The sequence below is a fragment of the Cydia amplana genome, chromosome 27, assembly GCF_948474715.1.
Source record: "Cydia amplana chromosome 27, ilCydAmpl1.1, whole genome shotgun sequence".
In the NCBI taxonomy this organism is placed as follows: Eukaryota; Metazoa; Arthropoda; class Insecta; order Lepidoptera; family Tortricidae; genus Cydia; species Cydia amplana.
The window spans coordinates 823,697-845,163 of record NC_086095.1 but is presented as its reverse complement, the minus strand read 5'-3'; the positions used below and the strand labels follow the sequence as shown (position 1 = coordinate 845,163).

The 21,467-nt window shown below is 36.2% G+C and overlaps 1 protein-coding gene across 2 annotated transcripts in view; it reads right to left on the bottom strand.

The window, feature by feature from the left end:
* The window catches only part of LOC134660469 (organic cation transporter protein-like), a 60,521-nt gene that overhangs the window by 37,987 nt on the left and 1,067 nt on the right, over window positions 1-21,467 (bottom strand). For both annotated transcript variants that reach the window (XM_063516226.1, XM_063516225.1), the window contains exon 2: window positions 15,581-15,977. In XM_063516226.1, the coding sequence (XP_063372296.1) occupies window positions 15,581-15,933 (353 nt within the window). In that variant the 5' untranslated portion in view covers window positions 15,934-15,977. The remainder of the gene's footprint in view (window positions 1-15,580; window positions 15,978-21,467) is intronic.

The following is a 21,467-nucleotide window of genomic DNA, read 5'->3' as shown; positions in this document are numbered from 1 at the left end:
CAAAGCCACATCATTGAAAAAAATTACAAGCCAAAACTCGCTGGGGGCAGATTCACTTAGCTTATCCTGCCATGGCCTTTCATTCGATAGCGTGACGTGACGTACGCTTTTGCGTTAAGTGTCATTTTGTATGGGATTTTGAGTTTCCATAACGTCCCGCTTGGCGCGCTGTTCAAAATCCCATACAAAAATAGACATAACGCAAACGCGTACGTCCGGGACGCTATCGAATGAAATTAACACTAGGGGTTCTGAGGTTCTCATCTCCCATTTATACAAAAATAATGTTTTAGATAAAAAACCGGACAAGTGCGAATCAGACCCGCCCGCCGTGGGTTCAGTACATTTTAGTATTATATTGTTGTTATAGCGGCAACAGAAATACATCATCTGTGAAAATTTCAACTGTCTAGCTATCGCGGTTCATGAGACACAGCCTGGTGACAGACGGACAAACGTACGGACAGACAGACGGACAGAGGAGTGTTAGTAATAGGGTCCCGTTTTTACCCTTTGGATAAGGAACCCTAAAAAATCACCAATTTTTAAGATTTGTACGAGTAATGTAGCTAAATACATATGGAAATATTCTACAATAACAAAATTCAAATACAAGAAATATAGATTTTCTTATTTAAATTATTTTGGGTAGGAATATAACAGACGTCGAAAGGGCTATTACTAGAGAAAGCAAGACTCTGCCGTACACAGGGTGGAATTTTCTAAAAAATACGCATTCTTTACCCAGGAATCGAACCGGCTAAAATTAAAAAAAAAAAATAAACATCCTGTAATTGTGGCACGAATCAATAAGATAAATTAAGTAAGTAATAAGGAAAATCATACAATATAAAAATATTTTAATTTAACAAGAAAAAACATGTGTAGGTATCCTAAATCCTAACTAACTTATCAGTTAAATTTAAAAATGGATAAATTACTGTCTTGGGTGAGACTTGAGCTCACGGCTTCTGGATCCAGAGGCCGTGAGATTATTCTAAGCTTTAATAGCATCGTTCGCAGATGTTTCTGCTTAATAAAAATTTAAATACCATCTCTTATTTCTTATCTTATGTTGTTCGAGTTGGCCCCCTGTTGTCGGTTATATACATAAGTTAATTTTTTCAACAATAAAAGTATTTTTATTTAAAATAAACACTTATAAATAAATAAATTGACCTAGGTCGTGGTCGCTCGGGACGCTCGGTAGGTAAGGCTGGCCGAATTGCCCCGCTGGATGGCAATGCTGGTCCGCTGGACATAATATTGGCCAGCCCTCTGGTCACCAGAAGCCTCTATAAGGCGCTTTGACAGCTCCTCATAGAGGCTACGCGCGCAGCGCGCGCTAGCTCCCCACGGCCCCAGGGTTGCCACCCCAAACGCCGCAGAAAGTGTAATTTCATAAAAGTCTCATGCAATTTTATTATACGCTAAATAAATGGTTTCTTATTAAAAGTCTCATGCAATTTTATTATACGCTCAAAATTATGGATCCCATTACTAATTTGTTTGATTTAAAATACCGGATGTGGCTTATACCAAAATTGTAACACAAGCAAAAAATAAACTATAGTGTTTACTCCTCAAACTGACCAAACCAACATTTGTTCAGCTACTTTTAAAAACCGGCCAAGTGCGAGTCGGACTCGCGCACGGAGGGTTCCGCACCATCAACAAAAAATAGAACAAAACAAGCAAAAAAACGGTCACCCATCCAAGTACTAACCGCGCCCGACGTTGCTTAATTTCGGTCAAAAATTACGTTTGTTGTATGGGAGCCCCACTTAACTCTTTATTTTATTATGTTTTTAGTATTTGTTGTTATAGCGGCAACAAAAATACATCATCTGTGAAAATTTCAACTGTCTAGCTATCACGGTTCGTGAGATACAGCCTGGTTACAGACGGACGGACGGACGGACGGAGGGACGGACGGACAGCGGAGTCTTAGTAATAGGGTCCCGGTTTTACCCTTTGGGTACGGAACCCTAAAAATGACTTGTGTTTTATTTAATATAGCAACCCGCCCCGGCTTCGCGCGGGTAACAAATTATAAATAAACCTTCCTCTTGAATCACTCTATCTATTAAAAAACCGCATCAAAATCTGTTGCGTAGTTTTAAAGATCTAAGCACACATAGGGACAGACAGACAGCGGGAAGCGGCTTTGTTTAATATGTAGTGATTTGTAAGCAGAGATCGGACAGATTGGCATCATTGCTCGCAAGAATGTGGACATGACTCCAAATTTGATTAAATAATTAATCATTTAATTATTTTTTTACCTGAGATTTAATTTTGTTCCCTAGTCAATAAATAGCACTTAAATATATTTTTGATATAAAAAAATAAGTAAGTACCTACAGAAAATTTGGAAAACATACTGATTATTTTTTTAAATAAATTTACATTATAAGTACTCTTTGTGTTATTTATTGATTAGGAATCAAAATTAAACCTCAGGTAAGAAATTAATTAAATGATTAATTTTTGGAGTCTTGTCCATATTATTGCGAGCAATGTCGCAAATTTGTCCGATCTCTGTTTGTAAGTAACAGAAGGTCAATAGCACTATGACATATTCGAGTTGAGGTCCTGAGTAACGGAATTAGAGGTCAAAACACCCCTAGGGGTCTAAAATAAATTGACAGCACAACCTTGACGTAAATTAAGTGAAATGTCTCTGGGGCTTTAATGATAATGAAAGTCTAAGTTTGTGAAAAAAATGTAATGTCAATAGGACCTGAGAATTGTTGTCGGTTCACGAGATGTACCTCTGACAGACGCATAGCTGTGTTTGTATGTTCTCTTCTTTTTTCTGTATTAGAATGTTCTTGCGTTAAATAAATGTATTCTCCTTCTTCAAATAAAAAAAAAACACCTCACCTCTAGAGTTTGTGCGAAAAGAGAAGAGTCGTAGAGTGTGCTTTAACAATTTACATCACTACATAGTATAAAACAAAGTCGCTTCCCGCTGTCTGTTCCTATGTATGCTTAGATCTTTAAAACTACGCAACGGATTTTGATGCGGCTTTATTAATAGATAGAGTGATTCAAGAGGAAGGTTTATGTATAATTTGTTAACCCGTGCAAAGCCGGGGCGGATCGCTACTGTCTTAAATCCAAAACCTTTTTACTAACTTCCAATTCTACATTGCAACTACCTACTAGAAATAGTCCAATTATGTATTTAGCTAGTTTTAAGTATTGCGTCCAAAGCAATTTGTTTTACAAGACGGCAAAGTTGTTGTTTAACCGCTCGTGCTAATATTGATACCCAAGCAAGCGAAAGATTCCAAAATTGAACCACGAGCGTAGCGAGTGGTTCGAAAAACGGAATCTTGAGCGTTGCGAGGGTTTCAAAGCACGAGAGTTAAACAAAATTTGCCCCCGAGTGAAACAAAATTTTTCACCACACCAACCCGAAGCAAATATTAAATGTAAAATATCAAACAAAATCAAACCAAATCAAATCCAAATTAATGTGTTATTAAATATTTATCATCCAAAATCATCATTTAATCATCATAAGAAAACAACTCAAAATTTGCATTTGATTACTTTGCCTCACATGTGAATAAAATGCAACTTTGCTATCAGTTTTTGAAGTGCAAAGTAAGCCTTTTCCGAGCTGGTGTGGTGAAAATAATAATAAAACATACTCGTTAATATGGAGAATTATGTTCGCGCGTTTCTGGTATGTGCTGTGTGTGTGTGTGGTAGGAGTCCTCAAAACATAATTAAAAACACTCGGTCAACTTATCAAAAGTATACAATTAGATACATGGGCATGTTCACTTTGTTTTTTTTTCTGTAAATATAGAACATGATTTATTTGGACGTAAACAATATATCAATATATGGAGGAGACAGTAGGAGTTACATAAAAAATAATATATATATATATATATTTCTTGAGGGATCTTCACTCTTCATTATAATGTTCAGTAGAGGATTCCTGATTCGTCTTCGCATTCAAAAGCTTTGATACGTCGTCTCGTACCTCTGACTCTTAGTGTAAGGCCTGGGGGCCGATTTTTGAAATTCGACCGCTTGATTTCGCGTATTTCGTTCAGTAATATCTCCACTATTAGTCATGTAAATTCTACTAATAGAATTGAAAACAAGTGGTCAATACCACTAGATTCCCAATATCTATCGCTCGTATTTCAAAAATCAGCATTTCGCCGTTTTCCTCCGATTTTCGAGTGACGAAATCGAGTGATCGAGATTCAAAAATCGACCCCCTGAGTGGACGCTCGAAGCGGAGCGTTCGGCGGGGCGCGCAGCGTGGCGTCGAGCTCCAAAGGGATTTGGGCAGCGTGCACAAAGGGCCACCCCACATCTAGCGTCTTTCGGGCGCCGGCGTCGGTCAGCGCTATGGAAAATGACGTTGCGTCGACGTTGCGTCGGCGTTGCGTCGAGCAGCGGCCATAGAGTTGTAGACGCCGACGAGACGCCGACGCTCGAAAGACGCTAGATGTGGGGTGACCCTAAGGCCGCTCCTATACGCTTGCATTTGTTTAACATGCACGCCGCACGCCCCGCCCCGCTGCACGCCCAACTCGAGCGTCCACTCAGGCCTTACACTTATGGAGATAGTTCTTATCACAGATATTTGTTCACTTTGTTAATTATGTTGATTGATACCAATTGCAGTAGGTATGTATTATGCATTAAACACATCGAAAATATAAAAGGTCAACGAATATTAAGTTCAAGCGGTAGAAATATCAATAATACGAGTACCTACTCCAAATCTCATGATTGGTGCCGTTACTGTACGTTACGGCTACTGTATTATCATTGCACATATTATAAGTGCAATGATTCGCAATTTTGAATTGTATTTCGATAAGTATTGAGTTCACTAAAGTAACGCCTAATTAAGGATTTAAATTTTAAATATGTCCATTGTCCAGTGATAATACAATCGACTTATAAAATACGTGAGTGACCCATTTTTTTTAATCAGCAGTACCACATAAAATTTTAAATTTTATGTTAATTACAATTTGTTTTATTTGATCAGTGTATGGCTCACCCGGTACCTTATTGCATTGTCCTTGCTCTAAGTATACTGTTTTGCATGGTAGGTTTTAATGATAATTTTACTCTATAATATTAGTATCTAAGTTTTGTTACCAACACTTATATGGATCATGTCTGAATGACAGACAAATGGTATATAAAAGAACATACAAAAATAACTTAAATATATCTAAATATTAAAATATTTTAACCTAAAAAATAAAATAAATAAAACATGTGACGCACGCTTGGCCGTTTAATTGGTTAATTATGTATATCCTTCAACCAAGCTAGTTTTTCTTTTTTGAATATGTATTTTTAAACGCAATGTTTTAGTATTTAAAAAACAGTAGGTATAATAGAAATAGATATTCAAATAAAGATATTTTATTTGTAGAGTGTTTGAGAGTGATAAATGTGATGATATCTGAACAAGTTTTGTGAATATTTTAAAAAGACACCTATCCATAAGATCTGGTTAATACTTCGTTTTTTAGCATTAGAAAAAGGGTGAACAATCTTGGCGTAAATTTTAATGGAAAAACGATATCTAAGAAAAATAATAGAGTGGTGATATTATAACTACATATTACAGGTATTTTTAATTTTTTAGCTTTAGTATTAGTTGTACTTAATTCTAGTTTTATATTCATTTTATAACACTTATTGTGCAATAAATGAGTTTTCAAGACTACATATCAGGGATGTTGCGGATGCCGATATTTTGACATCCGCGGATGCTATGCGGATGCGGATTTTTAAAGGCTCACCCGCGGATGCGGATGCGGATGCGGATGTCAAGATAGGTTCTACATAAAAAAGGTCAAATATTACATTTTAGTAATTTTTATTTAAAAAAACCGGCCAAGTGCGAGTCGGACTCGCGTTCCAAGGATTCCGTAAATTAAGTCCCACGCACTCACGCTTGACTGCTCATTTCTAATAGGTTTTTTGGCTAATGACTAAATTACCTAGCAGTCTAGCACTTACGCCCATGCTAAGACGTTCCTGTACCGACCTGTTCCACGTCCGCATCCGCATTAAACTCCGCATCGATTTTATGCGGATGCGGATGCAGATGCGGATGTTGAAAATAATGCGGAAGTTCCGCGGTTGCGGATGCGGATGCGGATATTCGCAACATCCCTGCTACATATTAAGATTATTAAAATTTTAAGGCTGGTTATACAGTTTATGATCGTTCATTATTTTTGTATGTGGGTAGTTTTGCAAACTGTAGTTTTTCCTCATTCACCCGTTGACCACGAACGCTGTAAAGGGTTCGAAACGTCGGGATGTAGTATAAATTCAATATACGCGATATAATCCGTTTTAATAGTTTTATTTCACGAGTAACTATATCGGGGTAACCGAAGACAATATTAATTAGAGATGCAACGGATAGTTGTTTGGCCGGATACCGGATACCGGATATCCGGCCTGGACACTGGCCGAATATCCGGTATCCGGCCGCCGGTTATTCGGCCGGCGGAACTATACCTATATTTTGAGTTTTCAACGTGCGCGTCGTGCAGGTTTCGACCTGTGTATTGTGTGACATTGGTTACGTATTCATTTCTATCTACTGTGTCGTTAGCATTATGACCGTGACTGTTTTTTTAGATTCTATTTTTTACCCCAAAATGTGTTAATTTTACTATCCGGTATCCGGCCGGACAGTAGGTCACTATCCGGTATCCGGCCGGATACTAAAATAACGGCTGGATAGGCCGGATACCGGATAGTAACCGGATATCCGGTGTTAAGGTGTTAAGTGATAGTGATTCTCGTAAGTGATGGAAAGTGATTTATTGAGTGACGAAGAAGAGTGATATTCATAATTCTTACATTTCGCAAATTATTTCTCTTTCGTAGTCGGTTAAAAACCCGGATCTTCTCAGTAAGATATGTTCTTTAGTGCAATCATTTGTAAATTATATACAAACTACTCAGTATTCCATAATGATTATAATGTTGTTTTTTCCTGTCCAGAGATGATTAAATCTAGATTCTTTTAAACTACATCTCGAATTATAAAAAATATGTAATTGACGTCTGTATAATTTAAATTCTTCATTCCTAAGGCCAAAGATACATTTGTAAGTTTTACTTACGTAAGTAGGGACACAACTATACTACACATTGAGAGGTGAACATCATTATCTCATTCTAACAAATAGCGTTGTCCCTACTTACGTAAGTAAAACTTACACGTGTATCTTGGGCCTAACTAGTGGCACTGTGAGTTACAGACCTCGCAAACCCCCATGGCTCCGCCATTTTGAAAAAAAAATCCATAAACTGAACAGACAAATTCTATATAATTATCCAACCCGCTCACCAAATTTCACAAGGGTCGGTTGAAAAATGCGACCGTAAACGGGAACCTCCGGACATACGAAATAATGTTTGCCCAAGCTGAACGTAAGTATTTTTACGATTTTCAGCAATAAAAAAACATATTGCACATAACAGACACCGAAAAGAGGTACTTAATTACCTCTTTTCGGTGTCTGCTTAAGAGTTTCAACGCTATGATAAAACACACGTACTAATGAGTTTTTGGCAAAATTTTTGATTTTGGTACAAGCTTTTATCGTTGACTGTACTTTTCTTTCCACAGACAACTTATAACTCATCGAGACAATTCTAAAAACCTCAAACACAATTAGGTTGCGTTGTTTTATCACAGAGTTCCTATGGCCACCTCCTGTCTCCATCATCAGATCAGCTCTAATGGTACCATAATATTGCATTGTCACCCGACTTACACACGAATGCAAATTTTCAGCTTCATCGGAAACCGGGAAGTGGGTTACATTTAACTTGCAAGATTTGACCCGTGCAAACATACATAAGTAGTTACATAGGTACATACATACAATGCAACAAGTAAAAGCTTGTAAAATACCTACATACATACATAGACTGCTAAAATCATGAGATACTAGATTCAAGATAACGGGGCTTTAAATAGATTTTAAATTGCCTACCTACGCTATTGGAACTTGCTAACTATCTATCCATTTACGCCATAGTTACAGGTATTAATACTGTACCTGATTAATGCACAGACATACATACAAACATGACTGCTCTTAAATTATAGCTTATACTGCAAATTGAATGATGATTTGCATATGTCGTGAAATGAGGAAACGACAGAACCGAGTAAATAATACTATTAGGGTCTCTATTGTTTCCCAAAAAGTTTTAAGTCATAACGTATTGTTTGCCCGCATTTTCGTTAGTCATAATTTATTTGGTTCAGAAACGCGTCACTTCAGGTTGCCATAAAACAAATCTAACCTGACCTTTAAAGAGGTTAGAACGGCTATCGCGCGCAGTTAGTATCGGAACCGGTGTCGCCGCTCGTTCCTCTCCACATTTACTAACACTCGCGCAACGGTAGTAAAAACTTGTGTGCGTGGTGAATGGATACGCCTCCTTTAAACAGATTTGACGTCTGGCTTCTTAATCTGAACGTTATTGTGGCGCAAAAAGGCATGTTTACTTCATTTTCGGTCAGCACGGGCGAGTAGCATGCGAGCGTTTGCTCAAAACCCCGCGGCGACACGTACCCTGCTCGCATCGCCATTCTAGTTGTTCTGTGGGTTTACAATACATGCCGCCCTAGGCATAGAGAAATATAAGTAAAGAAAGAGTGGTAGTGGATTGACATAAAATAATCCTAACATAACCTATCTATAGGATAACCCTACGAAAATCCTGAAAAGTTAACAGTTTCAGAATTATGACTAATGATAATGTGACAATCATTACATTATGACTTTCAATTATTATGTCAAACAAAGGGATCCGATGTCACTCAATGGCAAAAAAAAGTGGTGAGAAAATACCGAGAACATATCATTTGTACACGGCATCAGATATATCGGAGCGGCCAAGGTGTTCAGAATATCTGAACAAGCACTCTAACGCCTCTTGTCTGCTGGAGGTGTCTTTAGTCAAAACATTACGTTACCACTTGCAACAATCGAGTATTATTTAATATTTCGTAACTGACCTCCGTTGGCTACATTCCAACTTACCCCGAACAAACTAACCACCAACATAACTAGACCCTTCTCCCCTTACACTTAATACAAACTTGAAGTTCACGATACACTGGTTTATTTTCGCGCTCGGAATAACACACGGCCTTATTACGCTTCGCTGGTCACCGCGGCCAACGCCATTTTCTTATAAAACGTCGTATAAAACCATGAGTTTCGTACTGAGATATGAGTTTTTGGAATTAATGAATGCCGTCATAGTTTCGTGCCGAAATGTAGGATTAGTATGAAGTTTTGAAGTAAGTTACGACGTTTTAGATTTAGTATGTTTCGCCGCCGGACATCCGAGGTGTGAGTGCGAAAAAAAAACGTTAGAGACTGTACTAAGAATAAACGTTTTTTAAGCGTACATAAGAAAAGTTTCTGGATGTTACTATAAGCTGAGATAGTTTAACTTCAAGGCGTGTCCAGACGAAGACAATTTTTCGCCAATCTGATTAAATTGTCCGATGAAATTCAGGACGTGCGGACACAAACGCCAAATGCACTCCTGGGGGCCGATTTTTGAATTTTGACCGCTCGATTTCGTGTATTTCATTCAGTAATATCTCCACTAGTACCTAGGCATATAAATTCTACTAATAGAAATGAAAACGAGTGGTCAGTACAGTACCACTCGATTCCAAATTTCTATCACTCGTTTTTCTAAAATTAGAGTTTCGCCGTTTTCCACCGATTTTCGAGTGACAAAATCGAATGATCGAAATTCATAAATCGGCACCCTGACATTGTGCAAATTCGGATTAAATGCACGTATTTGGGACCATTGGTGTTTCAACGATTTCCAGCTTGCTGGAAATTAATTCTTCGAAAAAATCTAAATTTATTGGCCATGGGAGTTGTTGACATTTATTTGGCACACAACTAAAAAAACCAGCCAAGTGCGAGTCGAACTCGCGCACGGGGGGTTCCGCACCATCAACAAAAAATAGAGGAAAAACATCGTGTTTGTTGTATGGGAGCCCCCCTTAAATATTTATTTTATTTTTAGTATTTGTTGTTATAGCGGCAACAGAGATACATCATTTGTGAAAATTTCAACTGTCTAGCTATCGCGGTTCATGAGACAGCCTGGTGACAGACGGACGGACGGACGGACAGCGAAGTCTTAGTAATAGGGTCCCGTTTTTTACCCTTTGGGTACGGAACCCTAAAAACCGAGTTCCGGATAACGTGATGAATGAGGTCGTAATTTTTTACGTGTGTTTTTTGCAACATTATAACACAGTAACTCGTACATGCTCGTACTTATTAGGTGCCTATTTGCCTAATTGATTATAGGCCAGAAAACCGATACTGACAGTTTCCGACAGCTGTTGGCCTATTTATGGATCTATCGGCATAATTAGTTGTATTAATTGATCAATAGAGACTCAATTACCAATATGCCAAGGAGAAGTTACAAAAATTGCTAAGTATATACCCATGATATGTTCTATTTTGGTTTTTTTTTTCTGCACGTTTATTGCCAAACCTTCTTACAGTGTATTTTTGAAGATATAATTTACATAATTGACATATACAGTGGTAGGGTAGGTACTTCGCCAGTAACTGGCCACCCTAGACTAATGAATTCTAATATTCACCTATAAACATCGGAGCCTGATAATACAATATTAAAATAACATACAGGAGATATCGCAATTTCTGCAACAACCTAATTAAAAAGTTAAAACGTGCATATGATAAAGAACAGTTAACAAAAGATATTAAAAACCCTAAAAACTTGTGGAAGTCAATAAATAATATCACAAACCGAAAACCTAACAAGTCCGACAATCATGAATTATTAGACATTAAAAATACGCCTCTTGAGTCTGTAAATGCTGTCAATAACTACTTTGCTGATGTTGGGAAATCATTAGCTGAAAATATCTTATCAAACAATACTCATCAACCTCATACAGCCAACCAACCCACAAATCCCCTATTATCTTCTTTTGTGTTACTGGAAACTGACCCTAAAGAAGTTCATATCATTTTAATGAGCCTAAAATCAGACAGTGCCCCTGGTTGGGATAACGTCTCGGCAAAATTCCTCAAAATGGCTAGCAGATTTATTGTACCCATTCTTACTCACCTATTCAATTTATGTTTTAATAAAGGTATTTTCCCAAATGAACTAAAGAAAGCAATTATAACCCCAGTATACAAAAGCGGGAGCAGAGACGAAGCATCCAACTACAGACCAATCTCTGTACTACCAGCTATTTCTAAAATCTTAGAGAAACTCCTCAACAACAGACTTATAAATTACCTGGAGAAGTTCAATATACTTTCAAATTCGCAATATGGTTTTAGAAAAGCTATGTCAACCGAAGATGCGGTAACAACTCTTTCTTCTTTAATAGTAAATAAAATTGACAATAACCAAAAATGCTTAACAGTTTTTTTAGACCTTAAAAAAGCTTTTGATACTGTTTCTATTCCATCTCTTATTAATACTTTAGAAAACATAGGCATAAGAGACATCCCACTGAAGTTACTAGAAAATTATCTCCAAAACCGCACACAAAGAGTTAAAATAGGAAAACATATCAGTGAGGAATCCAATATAACGTTTGGCGTGCCCCAGGGTAGCGTGCTTGGACCAACCTTATTCCTTATTTATATAAACGGACTCTGTGGTATAAAAATAAAAAATGGTCATATTGTTTCCTATGCAGATGATACCGCTATTGTTTTTTCTGGAGATACATGGGCAATTGTAAAAAGTCATGCAGAACAAGATCTATCCAAAGTAGCTCACTGGCTTAACTCTCGCTTACTTACACTTAATACAGCTAAAACCAATTATATCTGTTTCACTAACTATAAAAATTCTCAACCAAGTAATGACTTCAGAATCAAAATCCATATATGCATTAATCCACAAAATTGTTCCTGTCCTTCTATTTCGAAAGTAGATCATACTAAATATCTTGGTATTTTAGTTGACCAACGACTCACCTGGCATCTGCACACGGAGCTAATAATGTCCCGTACCAGAAAATTAATTTGGATCTTTCAAAACCTGAGACACATAGCTTCTAAAAATCTTCTGAAGCAGATATATATAACCCTAGCTCAATCTATCCTTACTTATTGCATACCAGTTTGGGGAGGTGCTACAAAAATGAAATTTTTAGAACTTGAAAGAGCCCAAAGATCTCTATTAAAAGTAATGAATTTCAAGCCTTTTAGATACCCTACCATAGACCTGTATAAGCTATCCGACGTTTTATCTGTTAGAAAATTATACATTCTTTTTACCACTCTAAGACGACACAAATCTTTGCAGTTTCAATCCATTATACAAAATAGAAGAAGAAAAGATAATATTATACCAACCACGTCTATTAACACTACCTATGCAAGTAGACAATTCACCACTAGATCTGCAAAATTGTATAACTTCGTCAATAAACAAATAAACATTTACCATTTACCTTATTATGAATGCAAAAAAATTATAATGGACTGGATTAAGCCGAAAACATACCATAATATAGAAAACATATTACTAAACATTGCTGAAACTGAATAAATTTACATATATATATAATATACATCATAGGTACATAGATACACCGAACCCCTTTATATATATATATATATATATTTATATATTATTTCAGGAGATAATGTGTTTTGTTATAATTTTTATTTTTATTTTTGTTTCATTAGATTTTATTATATAATTAAGAGTTTTTGTTAAAATAAGAGAGCAGTACCTCTTAACACAGGTAATATATAGTTTACTTAAAAAGAGGTACTAAATACTATAATGTTATCTGTAATTTACTCTTGATTGAATAAAATAATTTTTAATTTTAATTTTTTAATTTTAAAAACAGAATTCATTTTAGTATTAGGTGGCTAGTAAAAGAAGACTGGCCAGTTATTGAAACCTTATACTAAAATGAATTCTGTTTATAGGTGAATATAATTCATTTTTAGTTTAGGGTGGCCATTACTGGCGAATTACGCTACTACTAAACTAAATTAATAACTAGCTTAAATCTAAAATAGGCCCTTGAGGCTTTGTACCAAGGATGCTGGCGACATTTCTTCGAACAAACAACAAGCAACAACGGTTGCACTCCGGGAGTGCCGATAGAAGTGAAAACTCACCTCACTATGTTACCGACGCCCGGTAACATGATACATACGTTTAGCGGAGGTTTTCTATTTATTTATTATATATTATTATCATTCTCAAATAAGATCACACTTTTTCATTGACATGTTTATTTACATACTGCCATGACAACGTCAAATTATTTGAACATAGGTAAAGAGTCTTGAAAAGGAGTCCGCAACATAAATGTCAAATAACATTGAATTTTTCTTTATTGATTTAAATGCCATTTAAATTATGAGTGGCCACCTTACGGGGCTTACGGTCACGTGATCGCCTTACGCCCCTTACGGTCACGTGATCACCTTACGCTGTCTCGAGTTTATCATTTTTTCCCCACCTCAAAAAGTGCCCAGCGCCGCTAAAGAAGTTTTTACTTCAAAACACGATAATATTACATGGAAACTTTGAAATTTTTCAAAATTCTTTTTGGGACATTGCTATTTCTTTTCCACGAACAAATTGGTTCGCTAGACTATATTTAGCATTATTTCATGCTCCGGTTTAAATTAGGTACTTAATAAGTTATAGGAAGTTAATTGTAACGCGGACATGTCGTGAATGACCTTCATTACGCGATATAACGTAATGTATTTTTTAATTGTGACTGATTCATGCATATTTGGCAATATACACTTATATATAAGCTACTAGGGCCATTTGGGCTCCATACATTCCACGACTCTTCTCTTTCCGCACAGACTGTATTATATTTTTTGAAGTGAAAACTTCTTTAGCGGCGCTGTGCACTTTTTGTGCCCTCTCTTTCTACCGCGCGGCGAAAATGTATGCCTGAGCCTGCTGTTTCGTTTTTATGTATTCACCAAAGAACTTTATTCATAACGTATCATAATCAGGTCAATTATTTAAAACTGGACTTTTATATTAAGCAATTAAGCTCAATGTTCTAATCTTGTACGGGCTGAAATACGAGGATCTCGCAGTTACGAGTACATCCTAACTTTATATCACTCAAATATAATTCAATAAAGCTACATCTTGATGAAATCACTAATAAAAGTGAACTCTAACACTGGTAAATAAAACTCAAAATATCATGACCAAATATGCGAGGTCTGCAAGGTAACTTTACAAATTTCGATTCGAATTTTAAAGGACGCCACAAATTTAAGCTCACTGACCAGCAATTTCGGAACTAAAGTTCAATAGAAAGGAGGATGGGTCAATTATACATAGTGCTGCAGACATTTTGGACTAGTCATTGAGTTTTCACTTCTGCTGGCACTCCCGGAGTGCAACCCGGTGTTTATTTTGTTGACGTTTTTTTCATTTTTCTCAGATTTTGATAAAACTTGGTGGATAGATAGAGTACCTTATTCTGTCTGTACATCATACAGCTTGGCAAAAAAGAGTAAAAATTAAAAAGTGGCAACACTGTAGTGTCGTCCCGTTTTTCATAGATTTATTTGAAAGGGACGACACTACAGCTGCCACTTTTTAATTTCTACTCTTTTTTGCCAAGCTATAACTTAAGCGCAGTTACACAGTATGTCCTACAAAATCTTCCACTGAGTTACAGGTAACTTTCTGTAACTATAGTTCGTTTTTTTAGCATTAGAAATAAGGTAAACAATCTTGATGTATCTTTTAATTGAAAAACACATTTTAAAAATAAGTTACGGCAAATATGTAACAATTATGAATCTAATACGATCATTTATATTCTTCTGCTTTCATAAGTAATAGTTACTGATTTTTAAAAAGCGTTTTTCAATTAAAAGACATGTCAAGATCGCTTACCTTCTTTCAAGTTCTTTCTTATGCTAAAAAAACGAACTATATATGGGAATTTTCATGCATTGTTTTGTCCCAAATTGGGATTTCGTGTTTATTCCGACCAAAATAAGGAGCTTTTCAAACCTACCAATTTTTATCAAAATCTGTCAAAAAAAAATCGAAAAAAAAATGGTCCTAATAGGTTTTTAGTATTAGCCCTAATAAGTACCTATAATAGAATTTAAGTAAATGAAGTATGACAATGATTCGGTCATTAATTTAAATTGCTTTCAGGAGGTCCCGGGTTTGGACTTATAGTAAGCACTTCGAGGATATAACCAAATGGAGTAGCCATTAACAGGCGTTGCCCTCTGTCGAGAATAGGCGGCCAATGGTCATACACAATGTATGGACTGACGTTTATCCGACATCGCTATTTTTACGTTACGTATACATTTGACGTGCCCCTCCCCCGCAAAAATCGGCAGAATGTTTTGTACAGAAAATTACAGACAAGGGGTCTCCGTTCGGTTACCTATATTCTCTAAGAGTAAGCATATACAGTAAATTAAATTATCTAGATTAGCAGTGCCATAAAAAAATAGAATGAACTCACCTCTCCTCAACAGTTAGGTTCGCCAGTTCCGGCACCCAGCACCAATGCTGCTCTGGCACCAGCGTCATAAAGATTTGCGAAAAATACACAAACGCCACGAAAAACGCGAACGGTATCATCAGCAAAAACAAAATCTTCTGATACAACCCGAATTCCCCCACATATGGCAGTAAATCGTCGAAATCTGTTGCCTTTTTCTCTTTTTTCGGGCTGGCAACATTCTTTGCGGGTTTGTCGCTGTCAGGTTGGTAGCCCTTGTTCACGAAGCCCAGGTCTATGTTTGACAGGTTGTCTATGGCGTGTGTTTGGCGGGAATCCTCCTCGCAGCGCGAAGTTCGCTCTTGGGGCGCCATCTTGCTTGCGTTTCGTTAGTGCATTGATTTATGTGCGTTTCGATCTGTAACAAGGGGGTGGATGTTAATGTATAATTTGTCAAAGGTCTGTCTCATTTCAAACATAGACAGAGAGAATCATACTATCTTTGTCTTACACTAGTACTAGCACCCAAAAGAAAAGGATGAGTACAGTTTTCCTGGTTCTTACTGACTGGCAAATTGGACTGACCATATAGGTATATAGTGAGTATTATATTCTTTGATCTATATCTCCACACCAAATATGGATGAGGTCTTGGTGGCTGAGCTGGCAGAGCGCCGGAGTATCGATCCAACGGCCGCGAGTTCAAGTCTAAACCAAGGCAGTAATTTTTCCACTTTAAAAAAAATCTTACACAAATCGACCTAGTCTAGAAAACATCCATAACTCAAGTCCAAACCAAATATTCGTGATAAACACACAAATAAATTCAATTCCCGGGATTCGAACCCGGGACCTTCAGCTTCGTAGGCAGGGTCACTACCGACTAGACTAGACTTCAAAGCTATGATTTAAATAATTAACTTCATGTAGGCAGCTACAGCTATTAATTTATTTATTAAATTATAAACTACTTGAAACAAAACAGATGGTATATATCTACTTTAGTCGGTCATTCAGTGTGAACGTATTTACTTATTCAAATTTTGGCCTTAATCCACTTTGATTTACCATCATGCTGTCATTTGAGTAGGCTAATTATGCTCAGATTCGAATCCTAATGTACTTTATGACATATGTCAAGTTGTCAACAGTAACAGTACCTACCAACCTTGCTTGACAGTTTACGATGGCAGTGTGACGTCCCACGGATAAAGGTACCTTATGGCTTTTGGCGCTTACGCTATTATTACCGCCGCTCCGCCGCCGCGCGCTATTATTATTGCGGCGCTATGTGAGGTAAGCGCCAACTGCCATAAGGTACCTTTTGCCGTGGAACGTCACATATAGTTCGTTTTTTTTAGCATTAGAAAGAACTTGTAAGAAGGTAAGCGATCTTGACATGTCTTTTAATTGAAAAACGCTTTTTAAAAATCAGTAACTTACTTATGAAATCAGAAGAATTTAAATGATAGTATTAGATTCATAATTGTTACATATTTGCCGTAACTTATTTTTAAAATGTGTTTGTCAATTAAAAGACACATCAAGATTGTTTACCTTATTTCTAATGCTAAAAAAAACGAATTATAGGTGATGCTGAAAGTTTTTGGAGTGCACCTTTAAAAACATCTTCAATAAATCTTCTTCATGATTGAATTTCATCTTGAAATATTCATATTTATAATATAATCCAGATGTCGAGCGTTTATTCGAATTATTAATACCTACGTGAGCAACACGTATAAATTAATCTTAACATGTTCGATTCTCGAGCTCGAGTGTCGAGTCGAGTGTTTAATTTTTTACTTTATTCATAAATTGATACGGACATTTTTGTAATAATAATAATTCACTAGGTGAAATAATTTATTTACAAACAAGATATATACAGTGGGTGATATTACTAAAGTAAATTAATAACTAGGTAAATTTTTCAAACGCTTTCCAAAAATTGTAAAATTATTTTGTGACGTGACTCCTGTCCTGTCCTAAATATCATTATGTACTTATTTTAACTTGGTGTAATTTATGCTGTATATAAATTGCTACCCTATAGTTAAGATGCATGCTGCATGCGATCAAATATTTGTATACCTGCACCCGTGGGCAAGACATAGAGAAACCTGTACATAATTTAACAGCATAATTGTACCTATGTTTTCACAAATAAAAAGATTCTGATTCTGATTCTCACGGGAGTCTTATAGTTAGAATACGCTATATTATATTAACTTTATCCGTGCTCTAAATTGTAAGCTAGGTACCTAACAAGATTATCTTAAATTCAAGTGACATACCCCCAAGGCTAAGTGTTGCAACAAGGCGCGGCGAACGTGAATTCTAGGATTTATTATGCACTTAGGAGCGTGAAAACGGGTTACTTTTGTACATAAATAACTGACAAAGTAACTCGTTTTTATTGTTATTAGTTGTACTTAAGCTAGATGACCTAATAGGTGCGAGGTTGAAGTTGAAGCTTGAAGCTAAACGTTTTAAGGCGCCCTTGTGGCAATGATCCTTTGAGACATGACGGAAAAAGCCACGATTGAAAATTGTATAAAAATATTTTAACCGCAATTAAATTAATCAAAATAAACATCATTTAAAAAAAGGGGGTCCTGTTGTTTCCCATAAAGTGTTAGGTCATAATGTATTGTTTGTCATATTATCATTACTTAGTCATAAAACTGAAACCGTTAAAATTTCAGGATTTTCGTTAGGTTATTCTACAGATGCGGGCAAACGAAAATGCGGGCAAACAATACATTAAGGCTTAAAACTATTTGGGAAACAATAGAGACCCATAAAAAAGCTATAACTCCCGCTGCACATGCGTGAAATAGCTCGCTTACTACGCAAGTGTGATGTAGAAAGTGATTCACCCTTCTGCATTATCTAGTAGCTCTAGTTATTTACAAAACCATTAAAAACAATATTGTTCCAACAAGTTTTTTTCTTTTTCTGACAATCGATTACAATTATGAATGAAAAATGCACCATTGTATGTTAACTAAATTTTTTAATTACCCATTTACAACTTTCCCAAATTCAACCCTAATACACTTGTCATAAGATTTAAATTCCATTACACCACAAACCTTTTGGCGTTAAAATCGTTACAAACATGTATTCGCAGCTAGCGAAACGAAATAAAACTCTTAACACGTTAGTTTAAGTTTCATTTTCGTTTAACTTTCACTTGATTGATTGCAAGCGTGTTATGACATTCAAGACAAAACAAAGTTAGTTTTGCTGTTGCTAAAATTAATGATGGCGCTTAACATGTTTGGAATAAAGGTAATTTTTGCTTGTGTTTTTGTAGATCGGTTGTTGACAATGACCCCGTTGGGTACTGATCACTTCGCGTTGATGTTACGTGATTGTTATCGACTTTGCGGCATCTTACATTTGACAAGACTGTATTCGACTTGGCTTTGTGACAGTGGTGACATGGCTGTAATATTAAATTGTTGAATTTAATAGGTACTTTTAAATATTTTTGCGAATTCATAAACATATCATAACATAGCGATTGATATCTGTTTTTTTTTAGATTTTAACGTTCAAAAAAAAATATATATTTGTGAAAATAATAAAAAAATCCCCTAAAAGTCATTCTTTAATAGTTCGCCCCGAACTTCAAACTCGCGGTTCGCCAAAAACGATATAGAGCAGAATCATGACATCTATAGCTGGTCAAGCAAATCTTGCCAGTAAAAAAATGCGCGAAATTCAAAAGAAAAGACGGCTGCCGTTTTTCATAATTTACAGTCACATGCAACAATATATGTGGGTGAATCAACTTTTACAACACTTCATTTCGTGTCCCTAGACTCCCATACCAAAGAAAAAGCGGCCAAGTGCGAGTCGGACTCGCCCATGAAGGGTTCCGTATTTAGGCGATTTATGACTTATAAAAAAAACTACTTACTAGATCTCGTTCAAACCAATTTTTGGTGGAAGTTTACATGGTAATGTACATCATATATTTTTTTAGATTTATCATTCTCTTATTTTAGAAGTTACAGGGGGGGGACACACATTTTACCACTTTGGAAGTGTCTCTCGCGCAAACTATTCAGTTTATAAAAAAATGATATTAGAAACCTCAATATCATTTTTGAAGACCTATCCATAGATACCCCACACGTATGGGTTTGATGAAAAAAAAAATTTTGAGTTTCAGTTCGAAGTATGGGGAACCCCAAAAATTTATTGTTTTTTTTCTATTTTTGTGTGAAAATCTTAATGCGGTTCACAGAATACATCTACTTACTAAGTTTCAACAGTATAGTTCTTATAGTTTCGGAGAAAAGTGGCTGTGACATACGGACGGACAGACAGACGGACAGACAGACAGACAGACAGACAGACAGACATGACGAATATATAAGGGTTCCGTTTTTTGCCATTTGGCTACGGAGCCCTAAAAATGGATTTTTCAAAAACCATATCGATATTGTTACTGTTTTGTTTACATTTTGTACGGTAACGCAGGAGAAAAAAAGTTATCTCCCACACAATTTTTGCCTTTTTCTACTGCGTTACCGTACAAAATGTAACCCAGGATGTGACACAACGAAGGCCGCAAAATTATCTGACACGATCTTATACGAGCCATAAGAGCATGTCACATATTTTTGTGGCCTTCGAAGAGTAACATACATACCTATTATATATTGCAGGTGACTGTACAACCTACAATACAAGCCCTATTGTGGGAACAGATTGAGAGCAGATTTTCCCGTAATTATTATTTATTTACAGGCAAAGGCCACTTTTTCTGTGAGCATTGTAAGTGCATTTAAATGCAGTATACATTTTGTTTATACATATACCATTTGTGCAATTATAAATAAAAAACCGGCCAAGTGCGAGTCGGACTCGCGCACGAAGGATGAGTCGCAATGAGTCTGACACATAAAATTACTTATAAATGTTGAATGAGTTAAACAACCAGGAAACGCATTATTACTTAGTGCGTACAGAAATTAACATTTTAAATTCAATTTTTAGTTTATGTTTTTTCTTGATTAAATTAGCTATAGGGGCCGATTTTTAGGGTTCCGTACCCAAAGGGTAAAAACGGGACCCTATTACTAAGACTCCTCTGTCCGTTTTTCGTCCGTCCGTCCGTCCGGCTGTCTGTCACCATGCTGTAACATGAACCGTAATCTGTCCGTGATAGCTTTTCACAGATGATGTATTTCTGTTGCCGTTATAAATGCTAAAAATAAAATAAATATTTTTTTAAGTGGGGATCCCATATAACAAACGTGATTTTTTGCAGTTTTTTGCGTAATGTTATATACGGAACCCTTCGTGCGCGAGTCCGACTCGCACTTGGCCGGGTTGTTTTTGTAGATTTTCATATAATTTGGTAAGTTTGAAGCTCCTCATTCTGGGCGGAAAAAACACGAAATCCCGACAAAAAGAAACACTTACGATTTTCTGAAATAATAAATAAAAAAAATCATAAAAACCTAACATGTTTTCTTTCATAAAATAAATTTAAGGGTGTGTTTTCTTGCCTTCTGCATCCATTGTGATCATACGCATAATTTTATTTGCAAAAAGATTTTTTAAATCATCATCATGAGCCTATGTATGTACCTAATTCTAATTAGAGGACATTTATTCTAGTTTTGTTAATTAAGTAAGTATGTAATACTTTTGTGGCTTGGTAAAATCATTTGTTTACTATTGAAATCTATTTAATTTAAAATAATGATTCTTCCTTATTTTGGATAACTATAAATACAACAAATCTATTGGCAGACGCCGGATTCGAACGCGTCTTCAGCTAACAACTGGCCGCGTAGCCAAGATGCCAATCGCTTACGCTTCGTAGCGATCGAAACGCAACTGTCACTGTCGCACTAATATGGAAGAGTGATAGAGAGACACA